Source organism: Oncorhynchus mykiss, chromosome 21 (genome assembly GCF_057628025.1).
Source record: "Oncorhynchus mykiss isolate SJ-2025 chromosome 21, ASM5762802v1, whole genome shotgun sequence".
Classification (NCBI taxonomy): domain Eukaryota; kingdom Metazoa; phylum Chordata; class Actinopteri; order Salmoniformes; family Salmonidae; genus Oncorhynchus; species Oncorhynchus mykiss.
In genome coordinates this window covers 23,945,021-23,969,824 of record NC_143042.1, presented here as the reverse complement: position 1 = coordinate 23,969,824, position 24,804 = coordinate 23,945,021, and the positions used below count along the sequence as shown (strand labels likewise).

The window sequence follows — 24,804 nt, the reverse complement described above, 5'->3', positions numbered from 1 at the left end:
ACATACGCTACCCTGGAACCACACTGGAACAGACAGACAGACAGGCAGACAGACAGCAGGACCGGTAGGCACCATTGTTTCATAAAGGATTAGCCCTGGACCTCAGTCACTGTCTGGACTTTGGACCCCACAGCAGGCAAGTCAGACAGTCCATCAGCCAGCCAGACACACACACAAACTCCCAGTTGTGCCTGGCACAGCACAGGACAGTCTCAAGGAGTGTAAAGAGACATTACATTCCTTGGCCAGTGTAAGGATATACAGGGAGTCATTTAAGACATAGCTACACTACCTTTTAAGGAAAAATACCATTCAAAGTACATCTCTTTTCTTTCCTCCCTTACCTCGTTCACAGCTCATTTCAGTTTTATCTCCCTCCTTAAGGGTATTATATCAACTTTTCATAACGTGTGGGTGGGATGTCAGAATTCGGACAAGGCATAAAAAAAATTCAACGTGTCATCTTTAATTTTACAGTTACAATCAATTTTTCCAGTGTCTTGAAACCATAAAAATAAATATACGTGTTACAAAACGATTCCAGTGTCTTTGATCATACAAAAAAAAGAAGACATTTTGTACAGTGCCGATCACATGATAGGCATTACTTGTGTAGTGGTTAGCTTGACATTAGAGACTCCATACCGTATATGTACTGCAGTGGTTCTTGATCTACTTTGGTAAGCAGAATAATGGGTGTGTGCTGTTGACCTGTGTTACATTTTTTTTGGGGGGGGGGGGGGGGGCATGATGGGTATGGTTTGCACAATGATAAGGCACAGGTTTGCTAGTCTGAGCCACAGAAGAGCATGTCCTATAACAGAGTGTGATTTCTCCACAATGAGAAAGGATTTCTACAATTGTGTTTACAAAAGCATTTTCTTTTCAATTTACAAATATGTCGTTTTGTCTCATCCATGATGACACAGTTCAAATACAAAATATAGAATTTTTTGTTGTTGAAATATCTACATATTAATTACACTCTAAAAGCATTGGGTGAAAGGCTATGCTCCTCTTTCTATGATTCGCTTGGAGGAACAGGGCACTTGGTAAGTCTCTTGAGTTTCTCCTGAGTTTCTCCCATAGGATTTGTAGTCTTAGAAGTCTTTCTCTGGATTACCTCTGACTGTACCGGCACGCAGTGGTCATACATCCATATCTGTATCAGTCCTGAGGCTCTTAAGAGTCTCTGATCGACCAATGTGAGTCACTCATTCTGGGGGGGTGGAGTCTTCAAGGATTTCAAAAATGTGGTTTGGCACAAGAGGTTCCATTAGTCCAGTAAGTAGGACCCCATCCTTTACTTGGTTTAGTCTGACACATACATTCCCTTTTCTTGCCTTTACTTTAGTCCGGCAGGCGTGGCTCTGCAGTAATACTGCTCTCCTTACGAGATTAAGAGGGTGAGAGGTGAAGGATGAGAGGTCACCTCTCCGTTGCACATGGGTGTGATACCTTCTCTCTTTTTAATTATACCTATCCCTTTCTCGCCTCTCTTTTCGCCATTGCTCTCTTGTTTTCTCCTCTCTTTTCCTTTCATTGTCCTTTCTCCTCTTGTCCTTTCTCCTCCTCCTCCTCCCCTTCAGTGAGAGATCATCTTTTCTCCTCTCATAAGGGCAGAGAGACTCTGGTTTTCCTGCAGGGTCAGATTGAAGTTTCATTACTGCCGCTGTTCCGGAAGAGAAAAAGGAATGGAGGGAGGGAGGGAAGGATAGAGGGAGGGGAGGGAAGGATAGAGGGAGGGGAGACATGCTGGGTTAGATGTGTGGAGGTAGGGGATGCAGGCTAACCACTAAACAACCACGTGCAACATTCATATGTGGGATGGGAACTTTCATTCATACAGTACACATAGACATGTGCAACAGCGACATATGTCCTCCTTATGTGATAACTTCACCTAACACATGCAAGTCAGCATCAATAGACTCCATGATCAACAGATGCATGTCATTAACGTGTCTATAATGAAATACCATTCAGATGCAATCTGACATTTAAAAAAATCCACTCATTCACTATTTAGGCTAAAAGGATTCATACATCACTTCATGCTGAGTTGCGCTGCATTCTCTGCCCTATTGAAAAACACCACACACAACAATTACACTATGACATCATCACGCGACTACCCACTCTGAGTCTGATTCGTTGCCTCCGTTGGTCGTTATCGCCTTCATGCTCATAGCCACGCCCCCGTTCTGTGGTAATTGTGGCCGTGGGGCAATCGGCGGCTTGATGACTACACTGTTGCTCTTGCCCACAGATACGGGGTGTACCCCGTCGTTGGAGGCCACAGAGGGGGTCTTGGACGGAGGGATGATGGGTGGAGGGATGGAGGAAGAGATGGTGGGAGGGTTGTAGTCACTCAGCTTCTCTCTCAGTCGGTTCTTCATGTTCTTGTCGGTCAAGGGAGGAGGGTACGTGATCTTGTTCTTCAGGATGCCTGAAGGAAGAAGAATACAGAGTCACTTTAGATTTGTTTAAGGTGTAATAAAAAAAACTTTCACAAATGGATAAAGACCCAGTTACAGGGCCAATATATTGTATGCTTGGATGAATGATTGAATGAACAAACAAACAAACACAAACAAACAAACAAACCAAACCAACAAACCAAATAAACAAAATGAGGAATGTCTACATATCTCACCCTTCTTCGGCTCCGGTTGATGGGTGCTGTTGGGTAGGCTTGGAGGTCCATTGGAGGGTCCATTGGAGGGTAGACTGGGAGGTCCATTCTCCCTAGTGGGGGTCTCCCTGTCCTGCGGTGTCTCTCCTCTCTCTCCTACATGGTTGAGTTTGTTCTCCTGGTGCAGCTCCACGTTCACCTTGGTCTCCACCCTCAGCCGTTCTGCACCCCCAGGATCCTCGCTGTCACTGGCTGTTGTCGCCTCTTTGGGCCAGTAAGGCTTCACGTGATTGGACACTGCTTCCACTAGGGTCAGAGGAAGAAGAAATATGAGCCAATCAGTACTGTGGTTGTAGGTAGTACTACCATACCACAGTACAATACTAAATATGTCGATAACACTTTACTTATGGTAAAGTCTGCAGGTATAATGCACTATAATCCAGTTATAATGTATTCTCAGACGTATGTACCGTTATCAGTGAGTCATTAAGAATCAATAAAAAGCTACAGTGCTTTCTGAGCAGCGAGACCATGGATGTTTTGATAGGTACCGTTGAGGGGTGTTTTGGATTGGAAATGGATGGCTACCTTTGGTTGCAATGCTGGTCCCTTTAGGTGTGCTGTGTAGAGGCTGTCTCTCGTTGTTCCACTTGGGCTTGATGTCCATGTCATCATCTTCGCTGTCGGAAGAGTGAGACGAGGCATAGGACGAGCTGTGCTCATCTACAGACAACTCACTATCCGAGTCCGAGTCTGAGAGAGAGAGAGAAAGAGGCAGACCAAAAGACAAAAAGAGAGAAAGAGCAACACATGAACACATTATGCACACACAGCTCACTGCTGTGAGGACTGCACCCCATCTCCATCAACCCTTTCATGAAAAAGGACAGCTTGATGGGAGTTTGAATCGGATCATGATGCAGCTTACCGTCTCCTCCTTTCGTGCCGTTCCTGTGGAACAGAGATCCGTCCAGGTCAGTGTGTCCTGCTTTCGCTGTGGCCGACGACACACTGGGCTTCTGACCAGAGTCACCCCTACATCAGAGAGCAGGCCAAACTGAGGTTAGTTACACGTCTAGATGGAATCACATTGGAGCCTTTGGACTTACTGTAGAGCAGCGGAAGAACTGATAACGAACTTCCTTTTCTTATTTTTTTATTTTATTTTTTGACTTTTCACCCCTTTTTCCGGTGATATCCGATTGGTAGTTACAGTCTTGTCCCATCGTTGCAACTCCCGTACGGACTCCGGAGAGGCGATGGTCGAGAGCCAACGGTCCTACGAAACACGACCCTGCCAAGCCACACTGCTCGCTGAAACCGAAAGCCAGCCGCACCAATGTGTCGGAGGAAACACCGTACAACTGGCAACTGAAGTCCGGCCCGCCACAAGGAGTCGCTAGAGCCTGATGGGACAAGGGAATCCCGGCCGGCCAAACCCTCCTCTAACTAGGACGGCGCTGGGCCAATAGTGCACTGCCTCATGGGTTTCCCGGTTGCGGCTGGCTGCAACACAGCCTGGGATCGAACCCGGGTCTATAGTAACACCTCTAGCATTACGATGCCCGCTGCGCCACTCGGGAGGCCATGATGACTAACTTCACCTGGGCAATGGATGAAGTGGATCCCCCCCATTTTGTCTCTTTTTCCCTGAACATATTGTAAGAGTAATACCTTTTGAGACATTAGCCAGAGGGCCGACAGCAATACTGTATTGTAGCTAACCTGTCTGATGCTTTCTGATCTAAGACTTATCTAGGCTCCAGCCCCGACAAGCCGAACTGCCAGCTGTGTGTGTCTGAAATATTCTACCAGGTACTGTATATACCTCCCTCCTCCAGCCAGACACTCCCCACCCACTGGGCCTAGCCCTAGTTGACCTGTGTAAGTGTGTGTGTATGTGTGCTTGTCGTTGACACACTGCTGTGTTAAGCTGAGCCATGCTTTGCCTGCATGCGTGTGAAATAATATTTGTAGAAAGGTAGAAAAACAGTCACGAAAAAACAGAGATAGATAGAGAGAGATGGCTCAGAGATGCTGTGGAGGCTGTAGCTGGGGTTAGTGTGGAGAGAGAGAGAGGGCTCAGAGATGCTGTGGAGGCTGTAACTGGGGTTAGTGTGGAGAGAGAGAGAGAGAGAGAGAGAGAGGGCTCAGAGACGCTGTGGAGGCTGTAGCTGGGGTTAGTGTGGAGAGAGAGAGAGAGAGGGCTCAGAGATGCTGTGGAGGCTGTAACTGGGGTTAGTGTGGAGAGAGAGATATGGCTCAGAGATCAAAAGAGTAACAGAGAAAAAAAGAGAGATCCAGACTGAGACAGGACAGACAGTTATGCCATTGCCATAGCCATGCGGCAGCCACCATGTTACCTGAGTGTGTAAGCGAGGTAGCTGCTGTGGCTTTTGGCTGACCTGACGGCACTCTCCAGAGAAACAGTGGACTCCCCAATGGCTGACCTGTACAGAGGACCGTCCTCAGTGTACGTGTTGTTACAGTTCAGAGACCGCTGGAGGGAGGGACGAGGGGGGATTGGTTGGAAGGAGGGAGGGAGAGAGGAGGAGAGGGGGAGGGGGGTGTGGAGAAAGAACCCAGTCAGTACCAGACAGTAAAGACATCTGTTCATCCCCTTGTGTGGGTTTATCCATGTGTATACTCACAGTCAGTAGAGATGCTCTGGTAGTGCTGGACTCATCCGGTAAAGCCTTCTTCCCAGTAAAGACATTCTTCAGATTCTTCCTCACTTCTTTATTAAAGATTACATGGAAGAAGAAGATGAAGATGCCCTATAAGGAGACAGAGAGAGACAGAGAGAGAGAGGGTCAGTGAAAGCCTTTTTCAAAAATCCATTCTCTTCACTGATATTAGGCCAGGGCCTGCATTCGTAAATTGTCTCGGAGTACGAGTGCTGATCTAGGACCAGGTCTCCCCCCGGCGATATAATCTTATTCATTACGATCTAAAAGGCAAAACTGATCGAAGATAAGTATGCCTACTCTGACAAGCTTTATGGATGTAGGCCCTGGCCTAATGAAGAGAATGGATTTTGTAACGGCTGGTGTACAGTAAGGCTGAGAGTTTTAACCTCTAGAGTCGTACAGCCTGACCCGTGACCTTTAACCCTGAGCCCTGTCCCTGACCCCTCACCTGCAGACAACTGAAGATGGCGAACAGGTAGTGGAAGGTCATGACATCACTGTTGACTGCCATGAGGCCCAACAGCCAGGTGGCGCTGATGAGCAATAGGAGGAGGAAGGCTGTCCTCAGAGCAGGACTATGTAGGTAGAGGGAGAAACTTGGATTATAACACACACACACACACACACACACACTCATACATACACGCATGGATGCACACCCACACAGTCGCGCATCCACAGACACACACGTAAGTCCTACTAATAGATGGTTAATGTAACATAGGAGACACACACATAAGTCCTACTAATAGATGGTTAATGTAACATAGGTGTAGCTTAACAATGGAATGTAGAGAATGGCCTTTGATGTTCTTAATCTCAAGGGTGTGTGCCTGCGTGTGTAAAAATAATTACATGGCTCCAGACTTCTCGAAGGACCTCTGCCTGCGTCCACAAGATGCCTTAGCTGCCAGTACAAAGATGACAATGTTGACCTGAGAGAGATAGAGACAAGCATTAGTACCATGGCAGACAACAGGGTAATCCACTTACAGTCAACAGATACACTCAAGACCTTAAACTGCAAATCAATGGGGGAGAGAGGGCTCAGGCATGGCATTCACTAAGGAATGAGAGAGAGAGAGAGAGAGAGAGAGAGAGAGAGAGAGAGAGAGAGCAAAGGAAGAACAAAAAGAAACAGAAGGGGCAAGGAGAGAAGAAAGAGCAAAGAAATAAAAAGAAGAATGTGACATTGAAAAGAACCGTGTAAGTAAAGTAAAAACCAGTAAGTAAAAATCTATCACTATTACATGTTTAAAAAAGGCACCATTTATCTCAGGCACTCACCAGGACGACTACAGAGATGGGTCCTGCGAAGCTCCAGATGAGGGTGTCGTGGACAGAGAGCCAGCAGAAGTCTGGGTTCCCATAGCCCTGAGGGTCAAGACCCACTGCCAGACCTGAGGAGGGGAGAACCAGAGAAACACATCAACACTGTGTTAGCTACAGGCCTACTGTAAAGTACGAGCATCACCTGTACTGGGCCAATAATAAATTTGCACTGTGCAGGAATTCTTTCTTCATTCAAATGCAGAGAAAAATAAATCAGAGGCATCTATTAGAAACCTCCACAAAATAAACTATGCAAGTAGATGAATTGGGCTATTATTGACGGGAGAAGAGAATAGCAGAGAAAAGTCTAGAACGCTTGTGCATGGTTCGTCCACAAATGAAGTTGCAGGTCAAGCAAACCACGTGGGAACAGTGTATACTGTGTACAGGCTTTCTTCCTTCATTCAAATCCATAGATACACACAGAGGCTTCATAAAACACCTCACTCTAGTGCACAACGGTGTAAGCAGATCTACCGGTATTATCCACGAGAGAAGAGAAGAGCTGGGCTGGGTTAGCGTCTTATTCTCTCCCCAGGCTTTGTGCGTGTGCCAGGGTGGAAGGTGATATAGCATTATGGGCCGACTGGCATCAGCAGACACCGGTCTAATCAACTAGAGGAAGTCTTCAGTACAGGAGGAGACATATAGCACTGGAGACTACTACTGGACAGAGACTTCAGGATGTCTCTCCCTCTCTCTCTCTCGGCGCTTTCCCTCACATTATCTGGCTTTTCCTACTGCTCTTGCTCTCTCTCTTTCTCCCTCTCTCTCCTCCAGGTTTCCCACAGGGATCAACAAGTACGCCAGAATACAGACAAGATGGCTTCTGACTCATAGATGTGACTAGGTTTGTTTACCTGGGATTGGGGTGACTGAGTTTAAGTAAGTGTGTGTGTGTGTGTGTGTGTGTGTCCTCACCTGTGATGATTGCAGGTATGCCCCAGCCCATGGCGTAGTAGAACCTCATGTGACCGTGGTTGATGTTCCGGACCTCCGTCAGCATGCGGTAGATGTGGAGGCCCTCCACAAACATCCAGGCAAACGTACACATGTAGAAGTAGTGGAGCAGGATGGCGATCACCGTACACACAAACTACAGACAGAGAGTCGTGGAGGGACAAGGTCAGAGGTCTCCAGGGACATCCATTTCAATCACATTGAGAACCACTAATCCAGGTTACATTCTTCAGCACTGGCCACACTACACTGAGGGTACAAAAGCATCAAGAACACCACCTTAATAAAGCTTCGTCTTGCCCATTCGCTCTCTGAACGGCACACATACACCATCCATGTCTCAATTGTCTCAAGGATTAAAAGTCCTTCTTTAACCTGTTTCCGCCTCTTGATCTACACTGATTTGAAGTGGATTTAACGAGTGACATCAATAAAGGGATCATAGCTTTCACCTGGTCAGTCTATGTCATGGAAAGAGCAGGTGCTCACAATGTTTTGTACACTCTGTCTAGCCCTGAGTGGGTCTCTCTCTCTCTCCCTGCCTCCATCTCGCTCTACTTTTCTTTATCTCCCCCCATGCCTTGTTCTAGGAAGAATGCAGTGTTCTTGGGAATCCCCCAGCAGGTAGAGGAGGGAGAGGACTAGAGCTAGATCACGGAGCTGAGGGTCATCAATCTAACAGAAGACGGCTCAGGGCTGTGACTGGTGACAGCATTCCAGCGCACTGACACACAAACACAAACACACACGGCTAGGCTTCTAACTTCAGAAAAACAAGAGGGTGAGTCAGTGAGTAAGTGTCAATCGTTACTACTGCTGCAACAGCACAACCAGAAGAGGAATGGCCAGCATTCGGAGCCTGGTTCCTCTCTAGGTTTCTTTGTAGGTTCCTGCCTTCTAGGGAGTTTTGCCTAGCCATTGTGCTTTTGCCTCTGCATTGCTTGCTCTTTGAGGTTTTTAGGCTGGGTTTCTGTAAAGCTCATGATATCAAAGAAGTTGATTTGAATTTGAACAGTAACAGTCTATGGAGACAGACTCAGACCTGTATGTCTGTCTGTGACAGGGTCTACTGCCCTGAGGCTCAAACAGTCAGGCACCAGTAACAGCATGTCTCTATTATCACAGGCCCGGAGGGACATCAGGCCTATTAGTGTGTCTGTGTGTGTGTGTGTGTGTGTGTGTGTGTGTGCGCATTTCAGAGTAAATTGCATATATGTCAAAATACACTATTAGATTACTTGCTTATAGGCAAACCTTTATACTGCACTTACAAGTTAAAGGAATCACATGCTATGTGAATACACAGTATCGGCATCTCAGAGTGCCTTAAATAGAAAATCTATTTTTAGACAACAAAAAAATGGTTAGTCCCATCCAGTACAGTAAATTCCTTAGCTCGAACACTATTAGTGAAGCATCAGATGTATAATCCAAACAACAACAAAAAAATCGAGCAGACAAAGACAAACTCTCAGGTAGGACCGATCCCTCTAAGCTCCTGTCAGCACCAGTACCTGAATGGCTACAGGCAAACAAATATCAGCTACTTACCAGAAACCGCTAACTGGAGTGAACCTGAAACAGAAATCCCTGCTTTATCCCTTATCCTACCTGAAAATCCACCTCACTACAGGAATAGGACAAATACTGTAATTGTTGGAGAGGAGTGTGTATGTGGGGGGACTGGGGAGGTGTGTATGTGGGGGGACTGGGGAGGTGTGTATGTGGAGGGACTGGGGAGGTGTGTTTGTGTGTGCATATAATGAACGTGGGTTGTGAGTGTGTTTTTTAAACATTGCAACATGATTTTGGACAAAAAGAGAAACGCGTGCAGGCAGACAGACACTAAGACTTTCCATAGTGATGTTGTAGAGCTTGACTCTTTTCTCAGCCCAACAACAACTATGAATTCCCATAACGCCAGGGAGAAAATGGCTGCAGGGCTGTATTCCTGGGGTGTTATCCCAGGTGATCCCTTCAATTTGTAAACAAAATGCGGCGACTCCATAATCCACATAATTCACAGAAGTGATAATAAAATAATTAAATGTAACTGTGAATACAATGGAAAGCACACCTGTGCTCTAAGCAGAGAGAACAGGGGCACTTAAGCTTAAGAATCATATCTAGATAGTCACAAATACTAAACATTCCAAACCATCCCTGCTAAAGCATGGTCAATGTCATTTTCAGGAGTTTAGAGGTCAGGGTTCCTTAGTTTTCAGTCACTGGGGTTTCAGTCTGGTTGATCGGTCAGAGATTAGAGGTCACAATTAGGCTTCCTTAGTTCCGTTTACCTCACCAGGTTGTCAGCCTGGTCGATTCATCGGGGCTAGGGTCGTAGAAGTCAGAGTAAGAGGTCAGGGGTCATAGGTTAATTGTTTCTCACCGGGTTGTCAGTCTGGTTGATGCCGATGAGGAAGACGAGCTCGGAGAAGAAGAGTGCGGCCACCAGGTTCCTGTGGATGCTGTGGAGGTTAGAGCGTAGCTTCCTGAGTAGAGCCAGCAGGATGAAGGTGAGGAGCAGGGCTACCAGGGAGGCTGACACCGTGGTGTAGGTCACAATTTTTAGGGGTAACACGTCACCATGCTGGGGAGAGGGGAAGGGAGAGACGTGTATTACATTGTTATAGAACTAGCTCAAATAAAGATCATAATCAAACTCGATAGCAGCAAAGAGTGAGAGGACATTAACTACCCACCCTGCCCATAGCAATATAATGACAACAATATTTAGAGTTATGTACAGTGTATCTCTATGAGCCTACCTCTCTCTTGGAGATGTCCATGAGCACAGCGAAGCTGCTCATGTGGTCACACTGACAGCTGATGTGTGTGTTGTTCCTGTTCAGCAGCTCACATCCCTTAGACGACCAGCCTCCCGTGCCACCAATCCTACACACACACACACACACACAGAGGAAAGAGAATAAATACCATGTAAAGAGTGTGTGTGTGCGTGTGTGTGTGCGTATGTAGTACTCACGCGATGGAGTGATTCCAGAACACACACACAGGTTTGGTCCTCTCCTCTGTCTCCAGTAGTGTGTACTCCAGTGTGATGGGGGGGTCAAGGGGAGAGGGGAGGGGCGAACCCTCACTGTACACCAACGTGCTCACTATGGGGGTGTTGATCACTGGACGGTTGGGCAGCCTGCTCACACACACAACACATACATATGAACGGGCACCCTCATTTTGATAACTTTTGAAGTACTGTTTACGCACATATGACCACAGACACTCCTTTTAGGGAGTTCCCAAAATATACATTCTCAGCTGTTTGTGGCCACTTGGCGACCGGCCAAATAGTGCTTTACGAGCCCTTCTAGTACCAGTGTAGCAGCTATCATATACACACACAGCGCTAAATATTATGACATACCAACCAAACTGTTCCACATTTAACTCCGCCTTACACGTGTATGTTTCATTTGTAATGATGTGTTTTAGTCATGTATAGAGTTTTGAGTGGTCTAAATGTATACAGTGAAAGATTCAGACAGCATGGCAATGATATGTGAGACAAACACCCACAGTATGCCAGGGCAATAATCGCACCTAAAGTAAACAATGGTTTGTGCCAACGCAGTTGTCATATCTGTTGCCACGCGTGAGTAACTTATGACATACGTTATGTCTTTATTATGATGGCTAGATTAGCTACATAGAAATTGATAAAGGCAGTGTCTGGTTATGTCAGATTTTATGAAAGATTGAAGTAAAGTGTGGTAAAATGTAGTAAAGTGCTGGTCACCTGAGGCTCCTACGGTCCGGGTCGTATCTCTCAGGGAGGAGCTGACCCAACGACCTGAACACTATCACCACGGCAACAGGCAGGGGGACGGCGGGCTCGACATGGCGGCGTCTCTTATTGGATAGGGTGTGATACTCTTCAGGGGCGTCGGTCTTAGAGGGCTCGGCGCTGGGGCTGGGTTCGACTACTAGAGAGTGAGAGTAAGAGAGAGAGTTGGAACACCTATTAAAGTCCTTGCTACATAGTAGATTGGGACCCACTGATGCATTAAAACAAAGATAAATTATATAAAGAATAATAGTAAAAAGCTTTGGAGCACCTTAAATTAAATTTTGGGCAAAAAGGCAAACTCGGCTCCATCATTCACTGAATCAGCTGGCTCATTCATCACAAAACCCACTAATATTGCCAACTACTTTAATGTTTTTTCCATTGGTATGATTAGCAAATGTAGGCATGACATGCCAACAACTATTTCTGAACCTACACATCCATGTATAGCTGACCAAATTATGAAAGACAAGCATTGTCATTTTGAATTCTGTAAAGAGGCTCAAAGTAGAGGAGAGATTGACGTCAACACTTCTTACAAAAACAAGTAGTGATGACATGTTGAATGCACCGCGCTGTCTGTTTAAACTACTAGCACACAGCTCAGACACCCATGCATACCCCACAAGACACGCCACAAGAGGTTTCTTCACAATCCCCAGAACAGACTATGGGAGGCACAGTACCACATAGAGCCATGACTACATGGAACTCTATTCCACATCGAGTAACTCATGCAAGCAGTAAAAATACAGATAAAAAAACGGAACACCGGGGACTGTGACGAGGCACACACACACACACACATGATATCATACACACATGATATCATACATACACACATGATATCATACACACATGATATCATACACGCACACACATGATATCATACATACACACATGATATCATACACACACACACACACACACACACACACACACACACGATATCATACATACAGACATGATATCATACACACATGATATCATACACACACATGATATCATACACACACACACACACACGATATCATACATACACACACACACACACACATGATATCATACACATGATATCATATACACACACACACATGATATCATACATACACACACACACACACACACACACACACACACACATGATATCATACACACACACACACACACACACACATGATATCATACATACACACACACACATGATATCATACATACACACAGACATGATATCATACACACATGATATCATACACACACATGATATCATACATACACACATGATATTATACATACACACATGATATCATACACACACACACACACACACACACACACACACACACACACACACACATGATATCATACATACACACACACACACACACATGCTATCATACACACACACACACACACACACACACACACACACATGATATCATACATACACACACACACATGATATCATACATACACACACACACATGATATCATACATACACACACACACACATATCATACATACACACACACATGATATCATACATACACACACACATAAAATCATACATACACACACACACACACACATGATATCAAGCTTGACTACAGGCACTGGATCTGTTAAATTGGTAGGTCACCCACAAATCCGAAAGGTTGTGATGGATTACAGCCCAAACGAGTTTGTACGAGTTTGTGCAGTACTCCATATCCAGCGGTAGTGTGAGCAGACGACTGTACCTTTGTTGGGGACCTCCTGGGGCCTAGTGTTGAACTGTGGGAAATGGACAGAGGACGTGAGGTCTTTGGGGTAGTACTCCTGGATCTCATGGAAGCGAGGGAATGAGGCCTGCCCAGGGACAGACGTGTCCAGGTAATCAACGACAATGACTAAGGAGAGAGAAAGAACTACACATCAAGACCAGCTCATTATCAAATAAAGGTGACATTTTACAATTGCACTGAATGGAAGTAAAACTTGACTGCAGTTTACCCAGAGCCGAATTATCAATGGACGATTTGTTCAAATTCTGTGTTAGGGAGTTAGGAATCTGCTCCTAGACTCTCTGAAATCCTCTCTTCATTGGTCTGTAAATGTGTCTTCACTCACTCATATTGTCAGTGACGATGGTGAATGGTATGAGGTAGGTCTTCCTCATGTTCCGTGCCAGGGTGTTGGTGTAATCCTCAAAGTGGCGCAGCAGGTGGGCGGTTCCCCCCTCAGAGCGCTGGATCTGCTCCCAGTGGTCTCTGGTGCCAGGGTCTAGGATGGCACTGCCCGCTCTCACCAGGTTCTGAAGGGTTTAACAATAGCAGGACGGTCTGACAGTAAGTCGCTTTGAATATGGCCACAGCTCAAACTCACAACCTAAAGAGAAATGCCATAATAAAATGTGGAGATATAAAATGGCTCAGATTTTTGTAGATTAGTGTTCGTATTGCAGGTTGACGTTTATTGTCATGAATCTTTCCCCGCAACGAGAACTGAGCAGTTTCCGCTAGATAGGCCAGCTGCAAAGTCAAAATTGTCTATATCGTTAAAAAAACGGCTTAATTTAAGGTTAGGGTTAGGCATTAGGGTCAGCAGTGTGGTAAATGTTATGTTTAAAATCTCATTATAGAACTTTGTGGCTGTGCCAGCTAGTAACCACTCTGCAGAGCTGCCTCCAGGACATGAGTCATCTATATAAAATCCAACCTGTGTTCACATTGGCCAGATCAGCTTCCCCTGTCATTGGAACTGGGAGAGAGCCAGTGGAGGGCAGTATTCCTCCAGTCTTCCCAGTGTAACTGAGCCCACCCAGTAGGCTACTCCTGAATAATGCACTGGTAATGCACCTAATGCCCTGCTGTCTGACACAACAGACAACTAGCGCAATACTGAGAAATACTGTGCATACAAAAACTAATCTTTGTAAAAAAAAACAACAACATTGCAATTAGACTGTTTGCAATCAGCATACTTTCAATGTTGTTTTCAAAGATACCAAAAACAACAAACTCTGACCTCGTTGAACTCTGCGTCCCTCGTGGCGGTGAGATCGAAGCCTGTCTGCTGACTCTCGTACTGGAGGACCCTGGTCAGCAGCTGAAACGCTGTCTTCACATCGTTGCCGTAGTAACTGTCCGTGTGGTTGGTGGCGTTGTGGAGCAGGCGTACGATCGCTTTGGAGCGCTCGCCATCCATCCGGGACTCGTTACGATGCATCTCCTCATTCTGGAGGGACGGAGGGGAAGAGAAGGAGGTCAAGAATACAGACAGATACTGGAGACAGGTACAACTATATGGACTGTCTGTGGTAGGTTGGTACTAATAGATGAATCCTAACCAGGGGTGAAAGTAGATTGAATTTCTTACCGATACGCGACACCCAAGCACACGCACGTATTCGTTTCATACATGATCTCTGTGGGCCTAGTAGCCTAGGCCAAGTCAAGATTTGTCACATGCACTTTTGTCATAAAATATTCCATGCATCCTCGTATTTGCAGACTTATGTAAGACGACCTACTTTTCCTAATGTGATGATTAGATCGGATAGTCATAATTTAAGTTTATAATATAACTCAATCACTGGTTGCAAAAAAAAAAGACTGTTCAGCGCAGCACGTTTGCGGCGTAGAGTAGGCCTCGGCTACAAGCTATAGGCCTATCACATGTATTTCTTGTTGGCCTTTTATAAAAACATAGCATGCAATTGTACTACACTTCATAAGACTGGAGACGTTAACAGAAACTGTTTTAATACGACAAAAATGACAGGGTAGCCTACTTTGCTGCCATTGACAAACAGCTCGATAAAAACAACGTTGTCGGATCCATACAATCGACCTATGCAAATGCAACATGACGTCCATCTAACCTGGAGGAGGAAAGGATTGTCCAAAAACCAACAAAAGTGGCATTGGCGCAATGATAAAGACAGTGAATATGCACACTCACCGGAGACGTGGCCGATGTTCTCCGCTAGTGCCAATAAGATAGGCTACTGTTCGCTCAATTAAGATGAGCATTTTGATAACTAAAAGACAGATTGGAGTATTTTCATTGTCATCTCTGTACAGCAATAGCCATTTGCTTTCCAAACAGGCTTTCCACGATTGTATTTTTAAATATTACGATATGCCTGGCTGCCTTTTAATGTGGCATAAACACAACCAGTCATGATGTTTTCATCTGATTGTCAAACGATCATGTAAAGAATACACACCTGTAGGCTACCCACGCACGTTCATCCACTCACAAAATAATTCCAGCATCCAAACCCCAACAGTGCACTGTGGACCCACAATTTGATGAATGGAAAGAGACATCTGTTATAAAACACCCACTTGTAATGTACTGACATTCTGCCATTGTCATTAGGCCTACACTTGTAGCCCGAATGGATGTCCACTGTTATTAACGCGTGCTTTGATCTCAGCCACCCATCTGCACTGCTCGGTCTCAGTCACTAATTTGTGCCTTGTCCTCGCACGTCTTGACCATTCATCTCCGCTTTGGCAAAAATGCAAGTGCTCTCGTTGAACCACAATGCAATTTGGAGCAATTTGCACATTTTCCATGTGGCTGACATTCAGTAATGTTAAATAAGGGTATTACTTCTGATAGCCTGACTTTTGACCAATATGGCGTACCTCCACAATTTATTTTGCTGGGATGCGTACCAGCTTACTTTCACCACTGAACTCCAGATTCGCATAAGTGACTCCAAATTGTGTATAATCTTTCAGTGGGAGATTTGCAAGTTAAGAAAGAGCTCTGCATATGCAGATCTGTAGTTAAAATAGGTCTCTGAGTGAACTTGGACTGGATAAGAGGAGCACACCCACCATCTTCATGAGCTGGGAGAAGGAGACTGTGGTACAGTTGAAGAGTTCAGGAGGCAGCCAGCCCTTTTCATCATTGCAGTGGCGGATAGCAGTTCCTACAGTTCGAAAAGAAACAAGTTCATTGATAGCTATAGTCACAGTAAGAATAGAAAAAACAAAAAGGAATATTGGCGTGTGAAAGAGTTCAACCGGCCTCTTCCTAGCACCAGGTGGCTCTCTACACATGGGTGAAAATGGGGAGTTACTTCATATAATAAATTAGTTAAAAGCACAATCTAAATGCCAACATCATTACCATTAATTCCAAACAATCATTAAACAGAGAAAAGACTTTACGGTTAGAACTGACAGTTGGTTGATGTGAGCCAAGGCGAGTCACCCAATTAAAACAGCCCAAGAGAGTCCTGCGGGGCAACAACGGGTTTCCGTGGTGACAAGAGTAACTAAGGGGGTAACTAGGGAGGTTAATGTGGTTTAATGGGAGCAGGTCAGTGATGTTACGTCTTGGCCCTGCCCATATTGTCTCTACTGCTTAGGCTCTATGTGGAGCAGGAGACCTAACCCAAGCGTGCGCACGCGCGGAACACACACACACACACACACACGGTTCTGCAGTATTATGAATGTGTCTCCAAGCAGACGTTGCCAAGTCTTCTACACAATACCTTGTGTTTGTCTCTGTCTCCGGCTACTGCCCTCCAGAGACAGAGTTTCTTTAACACCATTGGACAAAGACAAATCTCAAAAGGCCCTGATAGACCAATGAGATGGCCTCGTTAGTGTGCTGCGTTAATGAGTTCCCTCGACAATAGAGAGGTGTTAGGGACAGCAGAAGGCCTTGAACTAAGGGACTCCACAGTACATAACCTCCATTCTCCACCCATACAATCTTTATTATGAATAAAATCCTTTGAAGCATTTGATATCCGTATGAATTGGGCTTTCTATTATTGTGACTGTACCTGCTATGCTAAGAGCTGTGTTGAGTGCAGAGGAACTCACCGATAGATCCTTTGGGACAGTTCATGGCTGCAGGACGGCCAAACTTGGTCTTAGGCCACCAGATCCCTTGATCGAAGGCCTTGGGACAGCCCTCGTACACCACTGAGAGATGAGAGGAGACAGATGGCACATGGTTAGAAGTGGTCCCTATAATCCCTAACCACTGACACAGGGTCAGATGTGTTGAGATCCCCTAATGGTTCTGGTTGGTAGTGAGGCTTGTGTAATCTGATCCTAGATGGTTAGGAACAACTTCTGCCTTGAGCGTCAAGGGCTGCCTTGGGCTGTATTTCACATATCTAACACGCCCAAGAAACACGACTGCTAACGACTCTTACGAGTCTTTCAGAACAGCCAAACAGGCCAGGAATTATATCAATAATCCTACAGAGTGGTTACACAATGTTAATAAATTATTCACCTGATTTCTAATTTTGTAGCCTAATCCTAAACAAAACCTGGTTAAGACTTGTACGCGCGTTGTTATGGCTTTCTAAGTAATGCAGTCTGATCATGTGCTGTACTGTATACACACCCAAGTGCTTATATCCTAAGAAGTGACCATGATTGTAACTCTTTGAAGACCTTTTATAGAGTAAGCCACAAGGTTGGGTTGAAGCACTTAGGTGACAGATACGGTATGGGGACTGTGGTTCTTTACTGAAGCTAGAGTGGGATCTAAAAGAGGGAAGGCCTTGAACCAGACTATAGGGAGGCAGAGGTTCTGTTCAAATACTCTGAAGATGAATCCTTCCTTCCTCCAGTCCTTGGCGTTATAACTGATCTGACATGTCTGGATAAGAGGAATCCTTGCTTACATGAATCCAAATTGAGTGAGATCAATTATTACATCAAGGAAGGGAATACTTGTCAAAGTATTCAAAAAGACAGAATGCCCTCACAGGCTCTCAAGGTCACATTTAGGAGTAACAAACATTTGCACGTGCATCATTTCCTTCCACATACCTTCGCAACCGGTGGCGGTGACCTCGGCGAAGGGGTTGTCACAGCGGTTACACTGTTGCCCAATGACCCCGGCCTTACAGGGGCACTGTCCGGTGTGTGTGTCACAGGTACGGGAGTGGGCCCCTAGAGGGAAGCACTCACAGGGGTAACAGGTGTCCTCATCCTTGGGCCGGTAGTAGTTATCCTGGGGAGAGAGAAGATACGGTTAGTTTACTAAGCCTACAACATGCAGTATTATCTACCAGCCCATTGTTTAAGAATGGTTGGTTGATTTGGAACCTATTGGTGAGTTGTGGCCAATTCCTACTAGGTTTGTCATAGTTTACAATTGGGGGGCTTCAAGAGGAAAGATAGTTCGATTCAAAAGGCATAGCCTGTGAGAAGAGTACCTGTGATTATCTTCTTACCTTGCACCGACACTCTCCACTGGTCTTGTTACAGTCAGGGTTGAATCCTTTGCTGATGTCACAGTTGCAAGGGCCACACATGGGGTTCCCCCACCAGCCCCGAGGACACGGCTTCTCAACCCTGACACATCACACAATAACAACGCATTTAGTTGCCTTCAGCACATAATGAATGGAAATAAAATGGCAGGAAAAAAAGTACGAGAAAAAAGGAGACTGCATTTATCCTTACATCACATACCTGCTATATAACGGTATCACTTAACAACATGAATCTAGCATAAATGTTCTATCCCTTAGAAGAGAGACACAACACAGTGAGTCAAACACTCTTTCTCCAACACTTTCATGTCTCTGAGCTGATGGAGGGGTAAGATAGTGGGTTATGATAGGGGCAGGGTAGTCAGTAGCAGAGTATCAGTGCAGGTGGAGACCAAACACCTATGGAGGAGCACTGAAGCGTGAGGTGGTCCCACAGCCTGCCTTAGACAGGAAATGATGTGTGACATATGGGTCAAAGGTCAGTGGGTAAAGAATTGACATGCAATCTACCACCCAGAGGAATAGTCAGGAGTACGTTGCTAGCTACTGTTACATAACTACAGTCCTACAGGAGCCAGTTATGGCCAGAACCTAATATAGCCAAAGCTGGCCTGAGGCTTGGCTTACTGTTATATATATATGGCCAAAAACACACATACACTCACACAAACGCCCACTAGAGACCCCGTTTGCATTTAAACCATACACAACCACACACATAGACACTTGTTACAAGACCCAGTTAATGTCTAGAACAACACACAGTGGTTTCATCTAACCCTCTGGCTCCTGCCTCTGACACTCACGCCAGATTCCTGCTCTGATCAAAGGCAGATCTGGGACCAGTTTTGGAAGAATAAAAATCCCCCAGAGAGCTCAGATCACAGGTCTGGGAAAAGCCACAGCTAGGGTTCATTACCAGCAGGTGCTGGAGAAGGACTGTTTTGAGTTAAGGCCAGTAAAAGTAGAGCCTGTTGCCAGTCAGATGAACGGTGAGGCGCATATTTGTGAAAGACAGAGAGGAAGGTAAGGGAGCAGAGGTTGATTAGGCTAACATGAAAACAATCAGATGTTGCGTTGATTTTGGAGGCATGTGAATGTGTGTTTCCCCTGCACTGTGGAGCCAAACCAGGACACACACATACCCACACGTGCACACACTTACACAGGCACTTGCACAAAGCGGCCAGGTCTTACTTGTTTTCGCAGTACTGTCCGTAGTAGTTCTGTCCACACTCGCAGGTGTAGCCATGGGAGGAGCTAGGCTTGCGGACGCAGGTGGACACGTGCTCGCAGGGGTTGAGGTGACACGCGTCAACGCACTCCCTCCCAAAGTAACCTGGGAAAGGACACAAGTCACAGAGAGAAGAGAGAGACACCTGGTCAGCAGGTCTTCAACATGGCAGAACTATACACAGTTATTTAATGGAATGAAAACTCGGTCAAAGCTGGAGACTACAAAACAGCATTCCTATGGTGAACATTTTTGAATGGTGTGACGAGATGCAGACACAGGTGTGTGTGTGTACACCGTGTGTGCTGACAGCATGTGTGTAACCTGGGTCGCAGACGCAGGTGTGTGTGTGTCTACTACAGTGTGTGTGTGTGTGTGCGCCCCCTTACGAGCGCATGAGTGTGTGTTACCTGGGTCACAGACGCAGGTGTGTGTGCTCCAGTCGTCGCTGCAGTGGCTGTTCTCAGGGCAGATGTTAGAGTCACAGGGGTCAGCCAGGTCACAGCCGTCCTCTACGCGAATCTTAAAGCCCTGCAGCATGTTCACGTTGACCACGTTGGTGGATGTCTCACCCATGCGCGCACCCTGTGGGAAAGAAAACATGCCCTCTCCATTAGGTCCCAGAGAATCGCAGGTACACACTCTCCTCGCATGCTCTGCCCACAGCCCCTAGGTATTAGATAAAGACAGGTAGGTATATACATACAGAGGGCTACAGAACTTTATGTTGTGAAGAATAATGTCATCCAGACGTCGTTTACTGTTAAAACGTACCTGTATGCATCCGGTGAAGCCATCGTGGACGTGGTTCCCCTCTCCTGGTAATCCTCCCAGATACAGAGCCCTCAGCCTCAGACCTGGCAGCTCGTTACCTATCTCCACAGACCTCTGGAGACATGCAGACACACACAGAGTGTAAGATTTGCTGTGTGTGTGTTTGTATCTGTGTCTGTATGTGTATGTCTCAGTACCTCGTACAGCCCGTAGTCCAGTGACACCAGGGCCATGTATTTGATGTCCTTGCCATCTTTGACGCTCTTCAGCTCCACAAGGACATGGTGCCACTCCCCATCGTTCACCCGGACTTGAGGGAAGCCCAGCACCGCTACCCGCTCAGATCCCAGAAACACCTCAAACCTCACGTACTGATCACTTATCTGAGGGGAGGGTGGGGAGAGAAAGAGAGAGAGATAGAAAGACAATTACTACACACAGGTAGTCTACTGAACTTCAGTCAACCATATAACACAACTTACCTTCTTGCGCTGTTGTTGTTATTGTGCGTGTACAATAACTCACCAGTAAATTGATAGTAGAGAAGTCTCCAGCGTTAGCCTGCATCAGTGTGCCAGTGCCTTGCCTCGTCCGGAACATCAGGCCCATGTACCAGGGCACAGCGATGGTGACGTCGAGGTCACTCCACGACACCAGGGCCTGGCCGTCAAAGTGCTGTGGGGACGGCATCACTAGAGGAGGAGAATAATACAAAATCAGAATCACATAATATATTCAATAATCACTGCTATTAAGGCAAATCACGTGTTATACACATCACATGCTAAGTAGGGCTGGGAATTGCCAGGGACCTCACGATAAGATATTATCATGATACTTAGATGCCGATACAATATGTATTGTGATTCTCAATTTCTATATGTATTGCGATTCGATACTGCGATTTTATTGCGATTCGATACTGCGATTTTATTGCGATTTGATGTTCCAAATATATTATTCACTGTATGTCTGCTACAGAGAGACACAAGAGAACATGAGAAAATGAGTTCTGATTAGTCATGGAACTAAAAGTGCAGAAAGCGTCTTAGCTCGCTGTTTAAAAAGAAGATGGAGAACAAGCTATAGGATGAGAAATACCAGCGTTTTGGCGACTGGCGACTAGGGCTAGCCAGCAAACAAAACAAAAACATTTGTATTTTTACCTGGAGTCAAAGTATCGATACAATATCGTCAAAAACAATATCTCGATATGTAACTGTATTCATCCCCCCCCCCCCCCCCCCCCCCCCCCCATCATTAATGCTAAGTATGTCAGACTTACAGATTGCATCTTGTATTTTTGTATTCTTCCAGGGAGAATAATTACAGTAGCTAATCCACCTCACCATGTCTAATTCAGCTATAAGACATCATTACTGTCAAAAACCTTGTACCATACAGGACACTAATCCTTCTTTGACAAACATGCCCACAGTATAACACATCAGACATGCTGTAGTCAGTCAGTCAGTCATTCAGTATAACACATCACACTCCAGAGCACCCACTAGCCCTGCAGCCAAACAGACATGCTGTAGTCAGTCAGTCAGCCATTCAGTCAGTCAGTATAACAGTTGTATGTCTGTCAGCATAGCACTAGGCTGTTCCCTATGAGACAACTGAAGCGCTAAGCTCTCTCGATCTCCCTCTTCTCCGCAGGGCACATATTTCTACTGAGGCACAGAGTACACACACACACACACACACACACACACACACACACACACACACACTCTCAGAAGATGCATGGGGACTAACTCCTGAACCATCTGTGTCTCTCCAACTTTCTTTTCACACGATACATTGTTCATTTGCAGTGCCTGGAAAGAGACAAAAGATGTACATGAGGCATAAAGAACAACATCAGAGATAGTCTGGAGTTGGATTCCTTCGAGATACAGTTCAGAAGAGAGTGGAGAGCAGAGGAAAACCACCAGCTCACACGAAACCTTCACACTAACCTAAAAACACTCACAGATTGATGTGCAACTAAACCACATCATCAACTCAAAAAAAAAGAAACCCTCTTTTTTCCTCTCACTGTCAACTGAGTTTATTTTCAGCAAACTTAACATGTGTAAATATTTGCCTGAACATAACAATATTCAACAACTGAGACATAAACTGAACAAGTTCCAGACATGTGACTAACAGAAATGGAATAATGTCCCTGAACAAAGGGGGGGGGGGGGGGGTCAAAATCAAAAGTAACAGTCAGTATGTGGTGTGGTCACCAGCTGCATTAAGTACTGCAGTGCATCTCCTCCTCATGGACTGCATGCCAGTTCTTGCCAGTTCTTGCTGTGAGATGTTACCCCACTCTTCCACCAAGGTACCTGCAAGTTTCGGACATTTCTGGGGGGAATGGCCCTAGCCCTCACCCTCTGATCCAACAGGTCCCAGACATGCTCAATGGGATTGAGATCCGGGCTCTTCACTGGCCATGGCAGAACACTAACATTCCTGTCTTGCAGGAAATCATGCAGAGAACGAGCAATATGGCTGGTGGCATTGTCATGCTGGAGGATCATGTCAGGATGAGCCAGCAAGAAGGGTACCACATGAGGGAGGAGGATGTCTTCCCTGTAACGCACAGCATTGAGATTTCCTGCAATGACAACAAGCTCAGTCCGATGATGCTGTGACACACCGGACCCTCCACCTCCAAATCAATCCTGGTCCAGAGTACAGGCATCGGTGTAACGCTCATTCCTTCAACGATAAACACAAATTCAACCATCACCCAAACCGCGACTCGTCAGTGAAGAGCACTTTTTGCCAGTCCTGTCTGGTCCAGCAACGGTGGGTTTGTGCCCATAGGCAACGTTTTTGCCAGTGATGTCTGGTGAGGACCTGCCTTACAACAGGCCTACAAGCCCTCAGTCCAGCTTCTCTCAGCATATTGCTGACAGTCTGAGCACTGATGGAGGGATTGTAGTGTAACTCGGGCAGTTGTTGTTGCCATCCTGTACCTGTCCCGCAGGTGTGATGTTGGAATGTACCGATCCTGTGCAGGTGCTGTTACATGTGGTCTGCCACTGTGAGGATGATCAGCTGTCCGTTGTATCTCCCTGTAGCGTTGTCTTAGGCATCTCTCAATACGGACATTGCAATTTATTGCCCTGGCCACATCTGCAATCCTCATGCCTCCTTGCAGCATGCCTAAGGCACGTTCACGCAGATGAGCAGGGAACCTGGGCATCTTTATTTTGGTGATTTTCAGAGTCAGTAGAAAGGTCTCTTTAGTGTCCTACGTTTTCATAACTGTGACCTTATTTGCCTATCGTCTGTAAGCTGTTAGTGTCTTATCGACCGTTCCACAGGTGCATGTTCATGAATTGTTTATGGTTCATTGAACAAGCATGGGAAACAGTGTTTAAACCCTTTACAATGAAGATCTGTGAAGTTATTTTGATTTTTACGAATTACCTCTGAAAGACAGGGTCCTGAAAAGGGACGTTTTTTGGGGGGCTGAGTTTATGTCCAAACCCACAGAATGCGTCTGGGAAATCCTGAATTATCGACTGTCTCGTCATATTTCTCTTCCTGCGCCTGCCTCTACAGTATCACGGATATGCCTATGGTGTCCATTGCTGCTCTAAAAGTGATATGATTTCTATGATTCCCGTGCTGTCCGTACCCATGATATAACGTCTATGGTTTCTACTTCCTACACAGCTTGTCAACAAGTAGGGAAGCAGCCAAACCATCCGTGTTACTTCTGTTCCTAAGTCCAACTACAGATACTCGATCTGCTGCCTGGCATCACTACACAGCTACCTCTTCCAACCCAGACTAGATGGAGATATTTGATCAAATATCAATGTGTGTGTGTTTTATAATTGTTTGGAAGCAGGCCCTAGAGGGTAAATCAAAGCCACCCTCTTACTGTTTTATAACTCAGTAGGAATATTACTCATATTCGTGTAGGAGCATTCAAAATAACAATATTTTTGGCAAGTGTTCTGGTTCTATTGCCCTGGCCTTGGGATAGTTTCCCAAATAAAGAAATTGCTTTTGACATAATGCTGACACACACACACGCACACACACACTACAGCTTCCCTTGATGACTTTAGATGTCTCTGTGTGCGAGACAGGACAGGCACAGTGTG

The 24,804-nt window shown here is 45.7% G+C and overlaps 1 protein-coding gene across 7 annotated transcripts in view; it reads right to left on the bottom strand.

Annotated features, from left to right (window-relative positions):
* Window positions 1-445: 445 nt before the first annotated feature.
* The window catches only part of LOC110501067 (cadherin EGF LAG seven-pass G-type receptor 1), a 112,949-nt gene continuing 88,590 nt past the window's right edge, over window positions 446-24,804 (bottom strand). For 2 of the 7 annotated variants that reach the window (XM_036957692.2, XM_036957695.2), the window contains 27 exons: window positions 21,212-21,378; window positions 20,884-21,069; window positions 20,687-20,800; window positions 20,323-20,497; window positions 19,876-20,017; window positions 18,637-18,757; window positions 18,230-18,413; window positions 17,264-17,365; window positions 16,262-16,356; window positions 14,436-14,645; window positions 13,539-13,722; window positions 13,169-13,318; window positions 11,378-11,564; window positions 10,607-10,774; window positions 10,389-10,515; window positions 10,010-10,210; window positions 7,582-7,756; window positions 6,616-6,728; window positions 6,184-6,263; window positions 5,777-5,903; window positions 5,290-5,415; window positions 5,002-5,138; window positions 3,567-3,673; window positions 3,227-3,391; window positions 2,657-2,941; window positions 2,140-2,449; window positions 446-1,639 (listed from right to left, as the gene is read on the bottom strand). In XM_036957692.2, the coding sequence (XP_036813587.2) occupies window positions 1,612-1,639; window positions 2,140-2,449; window positions 2,657-2,941; window positions 3,227-3,391; window positions 3,567-3,673; window positions 5,002-5,138; window positions 5,290-5,415; window positions 5,777-5,903; window positions 6,184-6,263; window positions 6,616-6,728; window positions 7,582-7,756; window positions 10,010-10,210; window positions 10,389-10,515; window positions 10,607-10,774; window positions 11,378-11,564; window positions 13,169-13,318; window positions 13,539-13,722; window positions 14,436-14,645; window positions 16,262-16,356; window positions 17,264-17,365; window positions 18,230-18,413; window positions 18,637-18,757; window positions 19,876-20,017; window positions 20,323-20,497; window positions 20,687-20,800; window positions 20,884-21,069; window positions 21,212-21,378 (4,166 nt within the window). In that variant the 3' untranslated portion in view covers window positions 446-1,611. Of the gene's footprint in view, window positions 1,673-2,139; window positions 2,450-2,656; window positions 2,942-3,226; window positions 3,392-3,566; window positions 3,674-5,001; window positions 5,139-5,289; window positions 5,416-5,776; window positions 5,904-6,183; window positions 6,264-6,615; window positions 6,729-7,581; window positions 7,757-10,009; window positions 10,211-10,388; window positions 10,516-10,606; window positions 10,775-11,377; window positions 11,565-13,168; window positions 13,319-13,538; window positions 13,723-14,435; window positions 14,646-16,261; window positions 16,357-17,263; window positions 17,366-18,229; window positions 18,414-18,636; window positions 18,758-19,875; window positions 20,018-20,322; window positions 20,498-20,686; window positions 20,801-20,883; window positions 21,070-21,211; window positions 21,379-24,804 lie in introns of all 7 variants that reach the window. The other 5 variants (XM_090214314.1, XM_090214316.1, XM_036957694.2 and 2 more) reach the window with 3 other exon arrangements.